The sequence below is a fragment of the Oenanthe melanoleuca genome, chromosome 5, assembly GCF_029582105.1.
Source record: "Oenanthe melanoleuca isolate GR-GAL-2019-014 chromosome 5, OMel1.0, whole genome shotgun sequence".
NCBI lineage: Eukaryota > Metazoa > Chordata > Aves > Passeriformes > Muscicapidae > Oenanthe > Oenanthe melanoleuca.
Genome location: NC_079339.1, coordinates 50,979,834 through 50,998,674, shown reverse-complemented (window position 1 = coordinate 50,998,674; position 18,841 = coordinate 50,979,834). Strand labels below are relative to the sequence as shown.

General features: G+C 45.0%; 1 protein-coding gene across 1 annotated transcript; it reads right to left on the bottom strand.

Annotated features, from left to right (window-relative positions):
* Window positions 1–1,115: 1,115 nt before the first annotated feature.
* TNFAIP2 (TNF alpha induced protein 2) lies at window positions 1,116–18,621 on the bottom strand. Its single transcript, XM_056494220.1, has 12 exons — window positions 18,508–18,621; window positions 12,489–12,840; window positions 10,216–10,843; window positions 8,859–8,973; window positions 7,526–7,651; window positions 6,724–6,824; window positions 6,536–6,634; window positions 6,226–6,349; window positions 5,163–5,285; window positions 4,122–4,277; window positions 2,977–3,098; window positions 1,116–2,560 (listed from the first exon to the last, which is right to left on the bottom strand). Exons 2-12 carry the CDS (start codon window positions 12,826–12,828, stop codon window positions 2,419–2,421), a joined length of 2,076 nt encoding a protein of 691 aa, XP_056350195.1. The 5' UTR covers window positions 12,829–12,840; window positions 18,508–18,621; the 3' UTR covers window positions 1,116–2,418.
* Window positions 18,622–18,841: the final 220 nt, after the last annotated feature.

Genomic DNA, 18,841 nt, shown 5'->3' with positions numbered 1-18,841 from the left:
AAGCTCCTAATGCCACAGCAGCTGTGCTCAGGAACCAGCTTTCCTAATTGTTCTGTAAAATTGATCTTATTAAATCTTGGTATCTGCTCTGCCTCCAAGGAGAGGCAGGCATCAGCATCAGCAGAGGTTGCATGATAAAGAAAATCAAGCTACACTGACCTCAGAAAATTTTATTTACTTAGTTTTTAGAAGAGCTTTTTATCACATTGAACTAACACTGTTATTAGAAGACATTTGTACAACCTCCTGAAACTACCTGGCTATGTGTAATATGCCACCTATAAATAAATGCCATTGTAAATGTCGAGTCATACGGGAAGATAAATAAATTAGTTTCCTGGGCTCATTAGAGATGAAAGCTGGGGTTTTATAGCAGGATGAAGAGAATTGCACAATGCACTTCCATATGGCTTATGAAATGTGTATGAAAACGATTTTCTCCTACCCATGCTAATTATGATATATAAATAGACACTGTTTCCCTTTGGGCACTTACTTTGCTGAATTTTTTTTTTTTAAAGATCAGTGCAATCACTTGTATGATGCATTTCCGTAGGCCTTTAACAGATCTCTAAATCAAAATACATATTTTTATAGCAATAAAATGACCTTTCACTAATTGGGAAAGAAAATGTTACCCAATAGGTGACAGTTGTCATGAGTACTCAGCACAGTCAGAAGTCATTTTGGCATTTAGCTTTAAACTGTAGCTAAGTGTTTAAATAATAATTTTTAACCCATGTGTCTATATGAGTTTTGTGTGAGTGTGCTTAAGGAAGGAAAGGGCGATTTATGCTGCCTGTGGCCAGGCAGCAGACTAAAACCAAAGCACTGTTTTTCACTTAGGGCACAATTCTGCCACAGGATCTGTTGGCAGAAGACCCCTCTGAGCGTGTGCCACTGGCCACTGCTAGTGAGAAGCCCATCATGATCAGTGAATGTCTTGCAGGGGCATCAGCAATGCTCTTCCAACCTGTCTGTAGTCCAGCAAGACCCCCTACTTGGAACCAGTGGGTGATACTCACCAGAGCAGGCTGGGAGAAATGGCCCTTTGGAGGAGGACATAGCTGTGGCAACACAGTCAACAAGAGCCAGAGACAGAATACATGAGTCACTTCTCTAGCATATTTGAATACTGTTTATTATAAACATTGCAAATTAGTATCTCTAACTGAGAAAAAATAAGATTGGGTGCAAAAATACACCGGTGATATATTGCATATACATATAAATACATTATAGAGTTTGCACAGTCATCAGGCATCTTCCTTCCGGTCTGACTTTTCACAGACTGATGCAAAAGTTGAAATAGAGGAAAACAGAAGGGAAAGATCTCCAAATATACACAGTGCTGTTTGGTAACTGATTAGGTTCCCAAAAGAACTGTTCTGTAAGAAACAAAACACAGTTTCACAAGAGACCCATTTTTATTTTCACATCCTATCTACCTCACAGCAAGAGGGGAAAGAGCAAGCAAGAGAATGGTGACACATACAGGGTACTCAGTATCTACTGATGATATTTGAGACCAGTTCCACACCCCTTTCAAAGCCCATGCTGTTAATGGGGTCTGGAGTTCTCTCCTTGATAAGGAGGACTTTGGTAATATCCCAAGTGCTTTACCAGATGCTGGCTCAGCCCACACAAACATTGCAATAGGCAGCTTGCCCCTGTTTGAGGGGTCCCTCTGTGTAGATGCCCTGGATGGGGTCACTGCAGAGGGGCTGCCAGGGGCCCAGGTGCTCCCACCTCACAGAGGTGAAGGAAGCACACGCTCTCCAGGGCCAGTTCTCCATGGGAAACCCCAAGTCCCTGGGCAGTGCTGCTGCCCTGGGTCAGAGCCTGCAGCTGCTCCAAGGGAGCCCCTGCCACAGCTGAGCTGCAGCTCCTCCTCACCACAAACCTTGTGCCTCACCCACCAGCCTAACACAGCTGCCCTGCCTGACTGTGAGGAAGGCAGATGGATTGGAAGCATGCTCACATGCGACTTCTCCAGTATATCTGAATGTTGGTTTCAGTCTTTGTTTCCCTTCTTTTCCTTAGAAGACAAAACGCTACAGGTGGTGCCTCTTGGTCTGTGATGTGGCTTCTGTGGCACCCTGAGAGGCAGATGGAGTTCAGAGCACCAGGGCAGTGTCCAGGCAGAGAATATGGTGGCACCAAGGAGACCTCAGAGGGAATCCATGACTGGTGTGAGGAGCAGCCCCAGCCCTTGCAGGCACCACACCTCTCATGGGTGCACCCTGTGCCCAGCTCCACACAGAGGACGATGATTCCCTCAGAGATGCACCAGACTGGGACAAAGCACTTTCCACAGGAAAAGGTGGCAGTGTGTGCTGTGCATTGCTCCAGGAGATGGTCTCCATCCCCAGCTCACCCCACAGTCCAGCACAGGGTGGTGCCAAGGCATGCCTTGGTCTAGGACACGTTGATGTTGGAGAAGAGCAAGGCCCTGGACTGTGTGGATGCTGTGCCGTCCGCCAAGTAGCCCAGGATGCTTTTGACTTCATGGCGTGACAAATTGCCTTTGATGTGCAGGAATGCTTCCAGGTGCTTTTTGCTGTGGAAGAGATAGGGGCAGGTGTTATTTCTGCCCACACACCTCCACATGGCAGGGCCATTGCAGCAGGATGTGGCTCCCGCCCTGTGGCATGTGCTGACGTCCCCTGCGGGTGCCAGCTCAGCATCTGGCAGTCCTGCACAAGACCCTGCACTGTCCTGGGGTGTTTGGGGTAGGGAAGGGAATCTCCAAGGTAAAGGAGATAATCAGGCCAGAATTTGGAATATACCAGTAGGCTTTTATTCATATCTTCCTTTGCTTTCTGATAGCACTGGGATTGCCACAGCCTGGAGGACAGCCCCCACCCAGGTTTATAGGCTCAGGCTATATGAACCTCACCTATATTCATATTTGACTGCTCTCTGGCCCAATTAAAATTCCATGAGTATTAGCAAATCTGTTTCAGCATCTCTTACCGAATGTCTGGGTATGTTTTGGCAAGTGTTGCAACTTCAATTTTAATAGCACCTAAATCCTGAAGTCGGATTATTTCAGCCATTTTGGGGAGTGCTGAATTCAGCCACGTGGCTTGAGATCCCTGTGAGAAGAGAAAGTGGTTAGAAGGACATTATGGGGGTGCAAACCTCCCCCCACCCTGGGAGCTGGCTCCTGAGGCTGTTTCCTGGCAAGGGGAAAAGACACATCCGTGATTTTAGGTGCCTCGTGGTTTTCACCTGAGGCAGCCTTGGAAAAATTGGAGTAGCTTTTTAATGGTTTTTAATCCTCTTACACAAGTAGTGTGTGGTTTGCCATAACACTGAGACTTCCACATCCACCTCAGCAGACTCTCTTGGCTGATTTCCCTTTTCCTGGGTTTCTGAACTGCCTGGTGTATATAAGGTCTGATGGGCCAGGTAAGTCATTACCACGTGTTGCTCTGCCCCAGCTCCAAACACAACCCTGCCTTTAGAATCTCCAGGTATTGCCAAAACTGGATAGATGCCCCAGCCAGAGCTTTTTCCTGATCATTGGAATTTCCAAGGTGCAGCTGCCTGACCTCCCACCCACACTGTGTGAAACCCAGGCTTGTTCCTTCTCCAGTCAGACATACATGGGGTGATGGAGAACAGGTTTTGGCTTAGCTGTTAGCTTTTTTTGCAGGCAAAATTAGAGGCATGGAAGGAGGGAGATGATCTCAAAGGATCGAGAGGGGTGTTCCAACTGTGGCTCTCATGGAGAAATTCCTTGCATACCACAGACCCCACAATGCCTGCTTTAGCCCCTGGCTGACCTAAAAGCTGCAACATGGAGGAAATCAAGGGTGAGAGGAAACCCAGACTCCATGGACGCTGTACTGAAACCGGAAAAGATTATCTAAGTCTTCTGGCCCTATTCATATAAACCTTCAAAAGGAAACTGCCTGTGGGACAAAGGAGGATGAAATCATGTCTCTCCAAACAAGGAGGGGCAGACTGCTGATAGGGGAGCCTTTCTGCCTATGGGTACTTAGAGACCTCTTTCTGCCTAAGGTCCTGCCTTCCAGGAAATTAGGCTGAGTTGAAAAGGTTAACAAAAGTTCCCAGAATTATTTTCCTGTTTTTCAGTCTGTGCACTCACGTACATTGCTGGTGCAGAAGGCTTCCAGGTCAGCAGCATTCTTGGAGATGTGTTGGGCCAGAGCTTGCTGCTGTGCTGGAGTTTTCAGGCTGACTTTCCTCTTCAGCAGCCTCACAATGTATTCTTTAACCAAACGGGCATGGATCTTCTCAACGATAGCCTGGTGGGATGGAGAGGAGGGAATCATCATCCATCTGTCTTTTTCTTGGGGACAGAACAAACTGTGTGTGTGGATGGAGGACAAAACCATCGTGGGTGCTGTAAGACATGCCTCACCAATGCCTGCTGTTGATTACCCAGCAGCAACAGCCCTGGTTGCCAACCTCCCAAATCTGGTTATGACACATCCTAGCTGCTGAGAATTTCTTTGTGCTCTAATAAGTATGGGAATTTCCAAATGTTGTTTCCTTCTGGGAAGAGTTAAAAGCACAGAAAAGATTTCCATGTGCTAGAGGAGTAACAGTATTCCAGAAAACAGGAATTCATGCTGTTCTTCCTGTTCTTCTCTCTAACACATAAAACATCATTATTTGTCTCAGCTACTAAAAAGACAAAGACAGGAATCAAATATTATTTTATCTGATGATATTTCATATATAGTCCAGCACCACTGAGGATGTGGCTCTGGCTCAGTTCTCTGGGATTTGTCCTGGTTGCATCCACTCCTCCAGTCCTTAGGGCAATCAAAGCAGCAATGAGACTAAACTATGCAACTGCATCTGTGTTTCAAAATTGCTAAACCAAATCTGTAAATAAAGCCGTGTGTTGGGTGGTCTCTAAAGCACTTTCTGTATATCAGGGGTGGTTTGCTCTGTAAACAGTGCAGCAGAGTTACAGGAGTCTGTTTCTGTCAGAGAAGGGTAAGATTTATGCACCTAATCTGAGTAAACTGCATGCTGGTGGAAACCCTGCCCAAGAGGCTTCCTGATGCCAGGCCAGCTCACCAGCTCACCCAGAGGTCAAGGCAACTCAAGCCATAGAGGGTCAGAGCTGAAAATGCAACCTCAGCACCCCAGAATCCCTCCAATATTTCTCTTAGACTTACATGGTAAAATGGGTCCTTTAAGGTCTGGAAGTCTGAAATATGTTTGCTGGTGGTTTTCATGATCTCATTCATAATTTCACTGCTGGAATCCCACTTATTCTCTGTAAACTTCTTGTACATTGGCTGAAAAAAGAAAATCTGCTAAGTTAGGCCAAACAAATTCTATGCACGTGCACATTTGTCATTTCTACATGTAGTGTATCCCATGTAGCAAGAGCATGGCATGTACTCCTGTGCAGGGGTGTGTGGTGATGCCTTACAGGGACAGGGGAAGAAGGGCTGTGTCTCCTTGGTTCCTCGTGGTGAAGAAGACCAAGGGCTTGAAAGGTTTATATTGCAGGTGTTTTTATTATATCTGCTTTTTTTTCTGTCACTGTCTTGTCTTAAAGAATTATGGAACCATCAGGGAAAAAAAAAAGAATCCTTATGAGATGTTTTCAATCAAATTTTTTCTCAGCCATAGCAAATAAATACAAAAATGAAAAAAAAAAAAAATGCACCAAAAGGCTCTACAGAGAAAGCAGGAGAGATTGTGGCTGAACATTCCTGACTCCTACGCTTCCTTTCCCTCCACCAAAATTGCTTAACTTGAAAAGATTGTGTTATATATATATAAACAAAACAAAAACAACAAAAAAAAAAAGGAAGCCAAAAGTACAAAAATAATGCCCTTCAGGTCACCTTTATGGGGAAGCCAAAAGCTGTGTAATTGCAGTTTATGCCATTAGTGATGGCTTCCTGCAGTGTGGAGAGCAAACAGCTGCAGGTTGAGACTCTCCCTGCTGCAGCCATTGTCTCAGATGCAATCAGCAGATTTTATGTTCACCTGCACAGTCATGCCTATGTCACTGCACCCACTTTGCCTGCAGGCTTGAGGACCTGCTCAAGGACAGCTTAGTGGGAGTTTTCCGGCAGCAGTGTGGTAAGGACCGATCCTGTCCCTTCTGAACTTGGCTGATTTGAATCAGAGATTTGAGCAACAGATAGCACGGCAGGAGAACATGCCCTGCCCTGGTATCAGCTGAGCCATGGGGCAGGAGGGTGTGGGGCACAGAGATGGTACCTTCAGCTTGGCAAAGAGCTGTTGAAGCAGCACATCAAAGCCACTGTTTTCAATATCAGAGAGAGTGCTGAGGATATCAGCTTTACTGTCGTCCTTCTCTGCCATGTATTTCTCTGTGTATTCTCTGCAAGAAAATACCAGCCAGGTCAGAACAGTCTATCCTCAGAGGAGAGACAGAAATTCAGAGGTCTCCAAAGCTTCTGCAGGCAGATAGACCTACCTCTGCTCACTCTGGAGTACCTCCCCTCTATCACACTATTATATGTTGCCTGCAGAGGAAGGAGCAAAACCTTTTCTTTCAAACCCTTACCTAAAATTCCAGCAGTTGTTAATATTTGCAATCAGAATAGGCTTGTAGTGTGTGTGCTTCTTGCTTTTCTCCTTGAAGTCTTCAAAGGCATCCCTGTAGCTGGAGGGGAGATGGGAAGAGAAGAGGTGGGTGAGTGGTTGCCCAGGTGCTGTGCTGGCCCTGCTGCCCACAGCCCCTCCCCACCTCACCTCCTCAGGAAGGCTGGCAGCTCCTTCAGCAGCCGCCGGGACAGCTCCTCACCCACGGCCTTGCTGATGTCCTCAGCTCGCTTCTGGCTGCTGTAGATACTCTAACAAACAAGAGAGATCGGTCTCAAATGTCACCTGCTCCAAAAAGGCCAGGTTTGCTGGGTAAAGAGGCTGCAGATCCTTTACTAACTGCACCCAGCTCTCCTGCATCCCCCCTGCAACTGAGCCAGGGACCATATAAAGTAGTAATACTTAGTTGAGAGGTTCAAAATAAGCATGAAGAAAATCTAGAAAACAGCTGAGAAAATAAGCAATTTGATACTTGGTTTCTTTTTTTTCTTTTTTTTTTTTTAATGTTGTTAGATTGCATTTAAATAACAATTAAATCACAACTACCTCAACATATGAGGGGTTTGTTTCATAAAAATAAACTCAACTAATCTTCTGCAGTCAAAAAAGGAAAGGGGCAGCTCTGCCTGTGGCATTCTCCCTGACAGTAAGAAAGAGACTCCCCATTTCTCAATCAACTGCACCTGTCTCCTGTCTCTCTGCTGCTGGGGACGCAGAAGAAATTGCACAGTGAGAATGAAGGCAGTTTTTCTTCTTGTTTTGCTTATAGAGGCATTTCCCTCCATCACATGGTACACCCAAGACAGACCATGGTTTTGAGCTTCCCTGTATCACTCACCTCTGCTACCATTCTAGACAAGTGACTTGGCCTTTTCCTTTTCTGTATTGAGCATCTCAAATCCTAAGCAGGTAAAGGATGCAATTGTTTATTTTTTATATAGCTCTGTATTACCTGGATAACAAATATTCCTAGTAGTTCACTCTGAAAATGCCCATTTAGCTTCTCTGGTTCCTTGTCTTCTTTCCATCTTTGGATTTCTTTATCTAAACATCTGCTCAGTGAATTTTTGACAGTGACCTTTAGGGAAGGAAGAACAAAGGTATTTACTGTAACATGGATGCAACAGCTCCTGCCTTAGGCAGGTTTTACTCGCCCACCCACCTTTTGCCCAGCTCAGCAGACTTTTTCCTCAGCTCTGGCTGGGAAATAAAGGCTCCTTTTTAGGAGATGCTTGACCCATGACTTCACAGCAACAAGGACAACCCCATCATGATATCCACCTATGCAACAGTGAGTTGAATATTTTAAGGTAGGAGTGAAGATCCCCTCACACCTCCAGGGGGATCAGGAGAGAAGGGAGGGGAGCAGTGGGTAGGAAGGCTGAAGCAGCTACTTGTGCCAGAGCCCAAATTCCCCCAACCACACACTGTGCATGAGTCACACTCAGAGCTACCTGCCTTTGCAATCTTTTTTTTATGAGCTCTTCTGACAACACACAAGTGCTGGAGAGGTAAACAAAGTGCTCTCAGGCTTTCTCTGCTCTGACCCCTCTGTGCTGCAGTGAGGCTTTGGAAATGGTCTGTGCAGTATCTGGCACATATTGCTGATCCCCCAGTGCCCTGTTCATGAGCTTTGCAGACCTCACACCACAACTCCCATATGCAAACCATCACGGACTACATCTAAACTTGGAACTCATCCTCTCATTTTCTGGGAATTCCAGCCCCAAATGCCAAAAGCACTAAGCTATGGGAGTACTGTAAAAGTAGCTTCTTGTTTCCATTAAGGGAAGGGTGATACAAAAACCAGAGCAACTTTTATTTTCTGCAGACCAGGCGATTCTCCATCAAAGAAACAGATTAGTCAAGACCAGATCTCCACGTTTTATGCTCACTCAAGTCTGGCACCTCTGCAGAGACCAGGAGTAATCCAAGATCCTTCAGAGATTCCTGTGAGAGGGATCATAAATCCCTCTGGAGATTTATCAGACAATTGGAAAGTTGCCCATAAAGATCTGTTGCTGGATTTTCCCCCTGCTGCTATCATATGATTTACAAGAACAGAGCAGTTCTTTTCTCATGGCTCCCAGGGCTAAGCAGTTTACTCTGCAAGTCCCACCTAGCAAAAGGGTGACCTGTTCCCCAAAAACAAACAAAAGCCTTTGCTTCTCCCTGGAAGGGTGTGTGGCTCACTGGTGAAGAAGTGTTTGTGCAGGACAAGTCACAGCTTCTCTGAGGAGTCATATGGGAGCAGTGAAGGGAAGGAGTGACTGAACCTTTCTTACCTCTTCACTGTCAAGGTATTTATTTTCAAGCTCTTTGCTCAGACTTGAAGGCAAAAGGCTTCCAAGCTTAACTTTATCCAACTCCATGGCTAAAGTATGATCTTTTCTCATGTCTCTGGAATGAAAAAAGCCAAACAATTGTATTTTCCAAGGGCAGTGTAATTCAAGACAGTTGTTGATGCAAATCACTAACACTTTTTGAGGATATCAGTGAAAAAACAGATAGAAATGTACATTGTTTGTAGTCCAGGCAGGAATTGGAGAAGTTGAATGATTATGCACTGAGGGTGAGATGTGAGGGTGGGACCTCAAGCAACCCCGGAGATGGTGTCATGGTCTGTCAAACTCCTGAGTACCAGCCACTATGTTCTGGTGGGGATGGGGGACCTGAAGCAAGCAGGGGAGTCCAGCCCCTGGACATGACCTCTCTCCATCAATATAGAGAGGTAAGCAGATGAAAAGCTGGTGTTTGATGGCTGAGAGGTAGTCCCTCAGCAGACACCTGGATGTGGCCTCTGGGAACACTCTCAGAGCTGCTGCCAGGCTGAGCTGCTCTGGCTGAGCCCTACCCCTCATAACTGCTCACTTCCAAACACAGGCTGGTTCAGGCTGGTATATCCTGACCTAGAACACAACACTGGCTGTGGAAAACTTCCGGGATCAACACTGAATCATTACACTCATCAGTGAAACACTAAAACTGGAGCTGAATGACTTTAGAACACAAGAAACATTGCTGGTGTCTTTACTGGTTTCCACCTAAGAAGTGAAAGCCCTCAATTCTCCACCAAGTACTGTTAGCCACAATAAGCAATATTTTCAGTTCAATAATAGACAGGGTTTATGGGGACCCTTGGCTGATGGTGCCCTCTCACAGGGGCACACCCCTGGCTCTCCTAAAGATAAGGAAAACAAAGACTGTGAGTAACACCTAAGCAACATCCTCCACACCCAGGATAATTGCAAGGATGTTCTATTTATTATCTGCCTTCTGGTACAAAGGGTTGAATTTTCCAAATTTCCCAAGAGTGAGCCCAGGTCTGCAACTGGAATAGATAAAGGCAATGAACCTGACCAATTTACCCCACAAATGAAGCCCTAAACATCTGTGTGTCTGTTGCCCAGAAGCCAGAATGGTGGAACAGCCCTTCATTTACAGACCTGCAGCCTTGAGTGTGTCCCTTATGGCTGTTCTGGACAGGAGTGTAAATAAGCACATCATCAGTAACACCAGAACTTAGCCAGGTCTGGAATGCACTGCAGTAATACTAATTCATAAATCAAGCAAATGCCTGGGTTTGCAGCCAATGAGTCTGTTTTGATTGCCAGGGGTAAACTTGTATAAAAGCCCACTTACTTTGGATAAAAGTTGTGCACCCATGAGAGAAGAAGGTAGATATCTTTGTCTTCCAGATGAGACTCAGCATCTTTCTTTGCCTGGGTGGCAAAATAATTGTGGTAGAGTTCTGCATATATGCTGAACACATTAAACTCAGGAGGATAAAGCTTGTTAATGTATTTGGCAACCACTGTCAAATCTTCTTTCATTGTCTTTCCCATGTGCAGGAGGTTCTGGCCAACTGCAGAGAGGTTCTCAGTTCTAGGAGTGCGGCTTGTGTCTTTCATTCGAGCTTCTACCGACTCCTTTACTGTAGCCATCCAAAGCTCTTTCCATCTTCTAGGTCTAAATTGCATATTTTGATCAGGTGGATTCTCTGACATGTAGTTCTGATCTTCTTTCTCCTGTTCTTTCAGAGCCTCCACAGCCTGCTGCAGCAGGTCTGGGTTTGTTTTTGCAAGCAGCACAGAATCTTTCAAGGTGCTGAAGACTTTGTGCTTCAGAACTTCATAGACAGACTCAATGTCTTTCTGACTGGTGTTCAGTCCCTCCTCACTTTTGCTAGACAGGTTCTTCTCCAGGACAAACAAATGTTGTATAGCATCACAAAGCTTTTGCTCTCCAACGAGATCCATGACTTGTTTAACTGGTGAAAAAAGAACAGCCTTTCTTTAACCAAAAGCAAAGTTTTAGATTTCTGTTTTATAAAAATATGATGGCTCTGGAATATTTAAAAAAAATGCTTATACTTCCAAAATGCTAGCTCTTGGGCTCCTACACCATACAGAAAATCTATTATGTTTATTTAAAGATCAGGTTACTTCTAACTTGCCTTTAACTGGGGTGATGGGAATTTGATTACCCATCACCAGCGTGTTGCATATGGACAGCTATTCACAAACCACCTATAATTTTTTCCAAAATTTAGCCTTGTGGAGTTAGCTATTGCTCATTCCCTTTCCCATTAATATGCTCTCAAGTCAGAAGCATGGCTTTAGAAATAATGTAGATAGAGAGATGTAACTAAAGATGTGCTAAAGGAAATACCACATGGGTTTTCCAGAAATAGATTTGGCACAACCTGACCTGTGAAATTGTTTGGGAGGACACATTTAGCAAGCAAGACAAATACAACTGAACTATCTTATCTAAATTACAGTCAGTTACCTGAGACAGGGCAACCTGGGAAATTATTAGTTAAAATGGCATAGTTGTATCCCAGAATAAGATTTGTTAGGTATGTAATGTTTGCATGGAGGACCCTGAATGGAGAAATTTTTCACTATTCATGAAACTCATCTTACTTCATTTGTCCTTAGAGATTGTGGCACAAAAGCTGGGAGTGCCCTTTTAGCATCTGCTGATTGCACAAAGTTCAGAGACATTATCGAAACTGAGGGCTTGGTGCAATTTTACAGGAACAATGGGATAACTTGAATAGTAAATGGGCTGAAATTTAATAGCACAATACACAAGATGCAAATTCAAAAGAACAAAAGTTACTTAGCAACAAATAGGATTTTATGCTGCAAGCTGGATATGAATCAGCTTGAGATGGAGGAGGAAGAGAGATTTAGTAAATCCTTACTGGGAGGTGAGAGTGAACATGTCAGTTACAGCCCCAGGATGTACTCAGTGAGAAATATCCAGCTGAGATGGGAAAATAGGAATATATTGTACCACACATTGGTGGTCTCTCATCTGGAATACTTTCTGCAATTCTGGTTGTTTTAAAAAATCTGATTACTTAAAAAAAAATACATTGGGGGATGGGGCAATGCAGCGGTAAGAAAAAAGTACAAAAGGCCTGTTTTCAGCAGCAAATGCAAGGCCAAGAAGGAAAACCACCAGTTAGGGAAAGCATTTGACACATGGAGAAAGAGATGGCAATTAGACAGATAAAGGCTTGTCTGGAAATGAAATAATTTGTACTAAAACAACGAGACTTCATAAGATGAGATGGAGGAACAGAGCTCAAAGTTACACCTTGGTTTCTCACCTATCCTCAGTTCTCTGTGCCCCCATAAGAGGTAGAAATAAGTTTTGTTTTAGATAGAAAACCTGCAAACAGATAGTTCCTCAAGGACTGTGCTCTTGGTACTAAAGGACTAGGACTTGAGGTCATGTCTCCCTCAGCCAAATTTTCCCCAGGCTTCTTGGAAAAGAAGCCAAGATTCATTTCAATCTATCGGTAGGTTTGTTTCCCTAGGGGACAATTCCCTGCCTCATACAGCCCCTCTAGAGGTAACTATGGCCCATGAAGTGATGCAAGGAAGAGGAGGAGCACTTACCACTGGGTGGCTTGGTCTTTTTAACTATTTTAAATGCACTTTTAAGCATTCCCTTTATTCCTTTGTTTCCCTTCTCAGGGCTGTCACCGGCAGAGATGCAACTCTCACTGCTCGTGGTTGAAGAGGCCCGTGAAGCTCTGCAGGCTGCCCCCGGCCTTTCTCTCATCTTCTCCTGGTCCCTGGACCAGATTTCATCTGCAGAAGGTTCAGGACAGGCAGGAGCTTCCTCAGCTACTGATGCTGAAGTGTTTTCAAATGGCCTGTTTGCATCAATGCAACCCTCTGATCCACTGCGTATTCCAAAAGGACCACTTTGGAAAAAAGGTAACATTTTCATCATTTTCCTTCTAGCCTGTAAATTTCAAGAAAAAAAACAAAAAAGGATCAGATTATAACAGGAAGGAAAATACTATGGAGAAAGTGTGGCAAGGCAAATGTATGGGCAACAGGGAGATTGCTATGTGTCTGGTGTGAGCTCAGAATTCCTGAGCAACACCATCCCAGGTAATGCAGAGAATGGAAGCAGCTCTCTGGTCTAACTTAGAGACAATCAAAGAGCCATTTTGAGGGTGATTCAGCTGTCCTGATTTGAGACCTTGAGCTTGTCAGGCTCTCTTATAGGATGCTGTGTTCCCATAGGATCCTGAGCATGGATGGGCACATGAATGATGTGGGTGGGATAAGTGTCCTGTGCCTTCAGAGCAGCCAAAAAACTCTCATACTCTTACATGGCCCTTACTCAGGGCCTTTTTTTCCTGATCTGTGCTCAAGGTAAGTGGGAACAAGGCACAAGGATCAGGTAGTTTAGCCTTGTTTAAACAGATATGATCCTGCCAGAGTCCTGCCTTACCACCAACACTCCTACAGTACAAATAATTAACAATAAAAATTTGTTACTGTTACAACTTCTTTTCAGAATTCATATTTAGAATTATGTTCCTCTATAATTCAATATATTCCAAGATATTTATTTGCATAACTATAACAATTTATTATAACAATTTATAACAATATATATAACAATTTATTATAATATTTTATAACAATTATTATAATTATGCAATCATTGTAAATAAATTAAGTGACTCATAGTTTCCAATCCTTATTCTAGTAATACTTTATTTAAAGTGACTATCTAGGAGACTGAAGCACATCTGTATGAAGAACTCTGAAAAGTTTTGGTTTACTTGTACTGAGTAATGGCAGAAAAGTTAGACTTTAAATAAATGAAGAATTTGGCTTCAGTTATAAGGCCACAATGTGGTGATCTTCAAATACTCTTAAGTTTATAATGTTGATATGTATCATGCTGATACAAAATATGATACTTATTTCTGCAAAAACTGCTCGGAGGACTGTGGCTTTTCATTCTAATTGTGTTTCCTCCTGCTGGCTCCTGGCAGCTTGGAGAGCTTTGAAGCATCAAGTTAGTGGTAGCAGCCGAGTGGTACAGAGAGCAGTGAGAGCCTGGCTTTGCTGAGAGCTTTCCTTCTCCCTGCTTTGGATGCCAGGCCCTGTTCAGGATTAGTAATGCTTCTACTTTGTAAACACAACAAATACGAAAACTCACTTGGGAAGGAATTCTGCTTGCATGAGCAAGCAAAGGGGGCCTGAGCACCAGAGCTCAGCTGACAGGAATTACAAACAGTCTGAGCTGGAAAAGACCCACAAGGATTCCAACTCTGAAGTGAATGGCTCATACAGGGGTTGAACCCACAACCAAAGCACTATTAGCACCATACTCTTAAATAACTGAGCTAATCCCAGGTTAGCCAGCAGCTGTGCCATGGCTGAATCTGTGCACCTACATCTCCCTAGCACATGTACTGAGGAGGGGAGGGGGAAGGAAACTCCCTGCAGTTCACTCCAGATTTGCTAGTCAGGCTGCCCTACTAGAACCCTGAAAGCAGTGGAAAAGAGCTCCTTTTTTTTTTTCCCACTACAAAAATATCCAGAAAAACAACCAACAAAAAAAAAAAAAAAAAAAAAAAAAAGAAAAAAAAAATCATGGCAATCATCCTCTCTAAGTAATTTGAACTTTCTTAATTTTTGTAGGGCTCTTCTCATAACCTGCATTTCCCAATACAACGCTGTGTTTAGATTAATTCTGCCAAATCCCTTCCTTCCTGTTTGTTCAAGCACAGACTCAGACTCAGCTGAGTCCTTTCTCTCTCTCCTATCATTTCAAACAAAGCATGATTGGGTTTTTGTTTTTTTCTAACCAAAGGAAGTACCACTCTCTTTCCAAAAGGCGAAGGTCTTTCATTTTGATGAATGATGATCACAAAGGTGGACTTCAAACAGTTTTGGTTCTTCTTCAATGCCAAGATGAATGCAATGTATCTTTGAAAAGCATCAAAGTGACACTACACATACAAGAGTCCATAGGGGAATTATTAAGCTGGTTAAAAGTTGAGTTTTTAACGTCTGTCAGAACTTTGTCCTGGTAGTGCTCAAAAAAAAGCCAGCCTCAAGCACCTAGGTAAGGCTGTCGATGCAAAAGCTGCCATGCTCTCTCACATTTGGCCAGCTTAAACTCTTGCCCAGTGATTATCATGTGCCACTGCTGGTTGGCCTGTGTTTGTATCAGCAGCAGGAAATACCAGTAAACCCCAGTTCCCACTTCTGCCTTGAAATGCAGCCCCAGTCTTAATGTCAAGGGGTACCAAACACTCCCTGTCCATCTCTTCTCATTATTGTTAGCCAAGTTCTTAATGTAAAGAAGTGCTTTTAAGAAACTTACAGAAGAAAAGGCCAACACTTTCTACAGGCAATACTCAGCAAAAAGGAGGTGGTCTTGGTTACATCTGGAGGGCCCAGGCAGGAGTTGCTGTGCTAATACTGCACCTCCTGCCTCATTTAGCACGTGCTCCTGCCCAATGCAGCAGACAGGGCATGCCAGGAGCTTGGCTCTGGCTTGGATGGCCACAAGCTGCTCCTCTAAGCCTGTGCTCTTCTCACAAATCAAAGCTTGCTAAAACTCTGGCAAGTTCTTAATTTTTTTATCAGGGGAAATGCTAAATAATTTTCAGGCACAGAACTCAAATTCAGGTCTTGGGAAATGTAATGATTTGAGGTCAAGAGTTGACATTGTTCCCAACTCAGTATTATTACTAATTTACTGTTATCATTGTCATCATCATTGTTATGTGGCAACATGGTTTGTGCCAGGAGAGCCTTTAGCTCCAATTATTTCTGACATAGCATATTCAGCTTCTGGTTTCGAACCAGAAGAGCAGCTCAGCTCCCAGAGCTGCCACCCTGTCCAGACACCCTGCAGCACTGGGACTGTAGTGTAGCTATAGTGGGATACAGCGAGCTCTCTGCTGATCACAGCACCCACCTCCGAGTTGGAGCTTTCCTGGGGTGGGCAGCAAGGGCAAAGGAAACACTTGGAGCAGAGTCAAGACACAGAAGGACCCAGCCTGGACTCTGGGCACAATGGCTTGCCATTTTTTCCTTTTCCTCCTCAAAGGAAGCAGCTTTCATGCAGAATGATTTCATTGGTGAGGGGCAGCTCATGGTGTGCCAGAGAGTACTCAGGGGAAGAGAATTATAAATTATCCCTATTCTGAATTTTTTTGCTGAACTTTTTTTTTTACTTCTTTTTCCTGAGCTGCTGCCAGTATTAACAAGCATTTGTTTGAATTTTTGGTCCTCTCCAGCCTGCTGACATCCTAGGTCATGAAGATTTATATCTCATTTTAGTGGATATCTCCTACTCTCCCATAGCCTCTCATAAATCCAGAGTTATCTGGCTAAGTTTATTCTCTGCATTGGCATCAGCCATGTCTCTCCCCATCCGTTCCCTGTGGAAAAGTGGTAATCCCTGCCCACACAAGAAAATTGCACTGGGTCAAACCATCTTTGAAGCAGTAGAGCAGTGCAGACAGTTTGAGTTTAGTGTACTGTGGTCACCTAAACAAACTGCTAATTCACCAAAGCAAAGAGTCCACAGAGATGCCAGACCCAATCTCTGCAAGTTGGGAGCCCTCTTAGGAGGTGGGGGATTTTTTCCTAACATTTTTGTTATCTGGGTTAAGTACTGAATGGAGACACCACATATCTGGGGACTTCTTCTTGGCTCTGCCTTGGAAATTACAGTCCATAGAAGAGCTGGGCCACCCAGAGCTTCACCTTGACCTTTCACTGTGCTGCTCTCATCCACAGTCCTACCTGCTAACCCCTGTGAGACACCCACCACCCAATATGGGGTCCAGCAGCATCCTGATGGTGGCCAAGTTCTGCTCCTAATGGGGGAGCTGAGGGAAAACAAAACTTGTCTCCAGTAAAGAAGCCAAGGCAGGAGCAGAATGTCCCCAGAGGATTCAATCCATGTGCCTCAGCATCACCAGGCACCCCTATAGGGCTGGGGGTGACTGGGAACCCAAGGAACCCAGGGGAATGGCAGTGGCAGAGCAGGCAGAGGGCCCCAGGGCATCTCACCTGGCATGAGAGAGATGCTTTAAATCAGCATGTATAGATACTGCTGTGCAGTGTAGCAGTCATTTCCAAATGAGAATCTGATTTCCCCAAATTAGACACACACCTGAAAACTGTCTGGTAAATCATAATTTCTTGTTGTTAGTGAGAATCTTTCAAACAGAGAAAATTCTATATATACAATATTATTAGGAAAAAGCAGAGAAGATGTACTGTAATACTCTAAGTTTTTCTTCTTGCTTCATATCTGAGCAGCACAATTTTGAACTGTTGCTACTGAAAGAGCAACCAGCTGCTGCTGTCTAGAATTTTGTTTTCATAATACAGCTCCAAAGCCAAATTCTTCTTTAAGGCCTGAAGTTTGCAAAGTTCACTGCTACAGCTAACAGTGACTGAGAAGATAAACAAATTCCCTGGGAGCTTCTCTTGGCACTTTCAAATTCTTTGGCTTTCCAGGCATCTTTTTATAATGAGGATGAATGAAGCAAACCCAAACCTGAGCTCTCTGCTCCCTTGTGATTTGCTTTATCAGAGCTGGAAAGCCTCAAAGTCCCTTGGTGGGAGCAGGCAGCTAATACTTTGGAGAATGAGTGTTTCTTCAGGTTTTCTGCTCTGAGCTTGCAATGTCAAAGCAAGGCACTACGGCTTCTAGATCAGCCATATGCTCCAGTCACAGAAAGTATCTTCCTCACTTTGCAGCAGCCTCAAAAAGAAATTCTACTTTGAACACACCAAGGATTCTATCTCCTTGTGGTGAGGAGTGGTTGCAGTGGATATGTTGCTGCTGCACAAAGACAGAAGGAAATTTCTACAGGCTTTTTAGTGCTCCGGGAAAAGGAGCTGTGGGACATCCCTGACTAGGAAAAATCAGTCACAAAAGGGCAAGCATGGCAATGCAGAAATGTGCCAGCTTGGCCCTGGCATAGTACAAGTCACAGGGGCTTCCCCGGGGCCATCCAGGGTCCAGGTTCTGAAATCGTGTTTTTTCAGCATGGCCAAACTGAGTGAATCATAATCCAATTACTTTTCTGTGGTTTGGGGGAAAACCACTTCCTCTAAATGGAGACAAAGAGGAGAGGGCAGAAGTGCCACGCTGGATCAGGAGCCCAGTGCCAGATCCTGGGTTTAGGACACTCTGCTGCCTAATACCTAAAATACCTAAATTTTGGGAAAGGTGTTGGAAAGCAGAGAGGTAGGAAGGAGGGAAATGGTTTACAGTAGTCACTTCTCGAACTTGTGCCCTGAAATTTAGGGGAAAAGCAGCGGAAATCAGACCCAGCTGTCAAAATGGAATTACCAGGCACATATCCTTGCAGTGCCCAGCCCTGGATATGCCTGGAGCTGCTGTCCTGGCAGCGGTCCGATTTCATCCCCATAGGGAATAAAGGTGGAGCTGAAACCTGTCCCTGTGTCCGGAACCCACCCTTCAGCATCTGCCACTCGTTGCCCAGTCTCGGACCCAGCAGAGAGCCCCCAGTGAGTGAGCGCAGCGGCTCGGGAGAAGCGGGAGAGCCGGGAGAGGGGAAGGGGAGAGAGCCGAGCTGCGGGCGGGCGGCAGGAGCTCTGACGGACTTACTGTGCGGCGGCTCCGGGCGGCGGGGCTGGAGCGGGACAGCGGCACTGACACCGGCACGGGCACTGACACCGGCACTAACACCGGCACTGACACTGCCACCGGCACGGACACACGGTCTGCGGCCGGGGCGGGGGCAGCCCGGCTATAAGGGGAGGAGGGCGGGGGCGGGACCCGGCTGCTGGGAAACTCCAGTTGCACCTCCTCCCGAGCGAGGGGAACCGAGAAATCCCCTCCGGCGGGGGAGTGCCCGGTCCCGGGGATCGGTGCCTACAGGGGAGGCACAGGGTGAGTGCGGCACCCCAGGGCTTGGCTGTGTCATGTGTGACAGACACCA

What these genes read in the sequence shown, in the direction of transcription:
- TNFAIP2 (XM_056494220.1), bottom strand. Translation starts at nt 12,828, where the DNA reads ATGATGAAAATGTTACCTTTTTTCCAAAGTGGTCCTTTTGGAATACGC. An exon ending in AATACCTTGACAGTGAAGAG is followed by an intron (nt 7,652 to 8,858) that starts GTAAGAAAGGTT and finishes CCTTCCCTAAAG; the next exon opens with GTCACTGTCAAAAATTCACT. An exon ending in AACAACTGCTGGAATTTTAG is followed by an intron (nt 6,350 to 6,535) that starts GTAAGGGTTTGA and finishes ATTTTCTTGCAG; the next exon opens with AGAATACACAGAGAAATACA.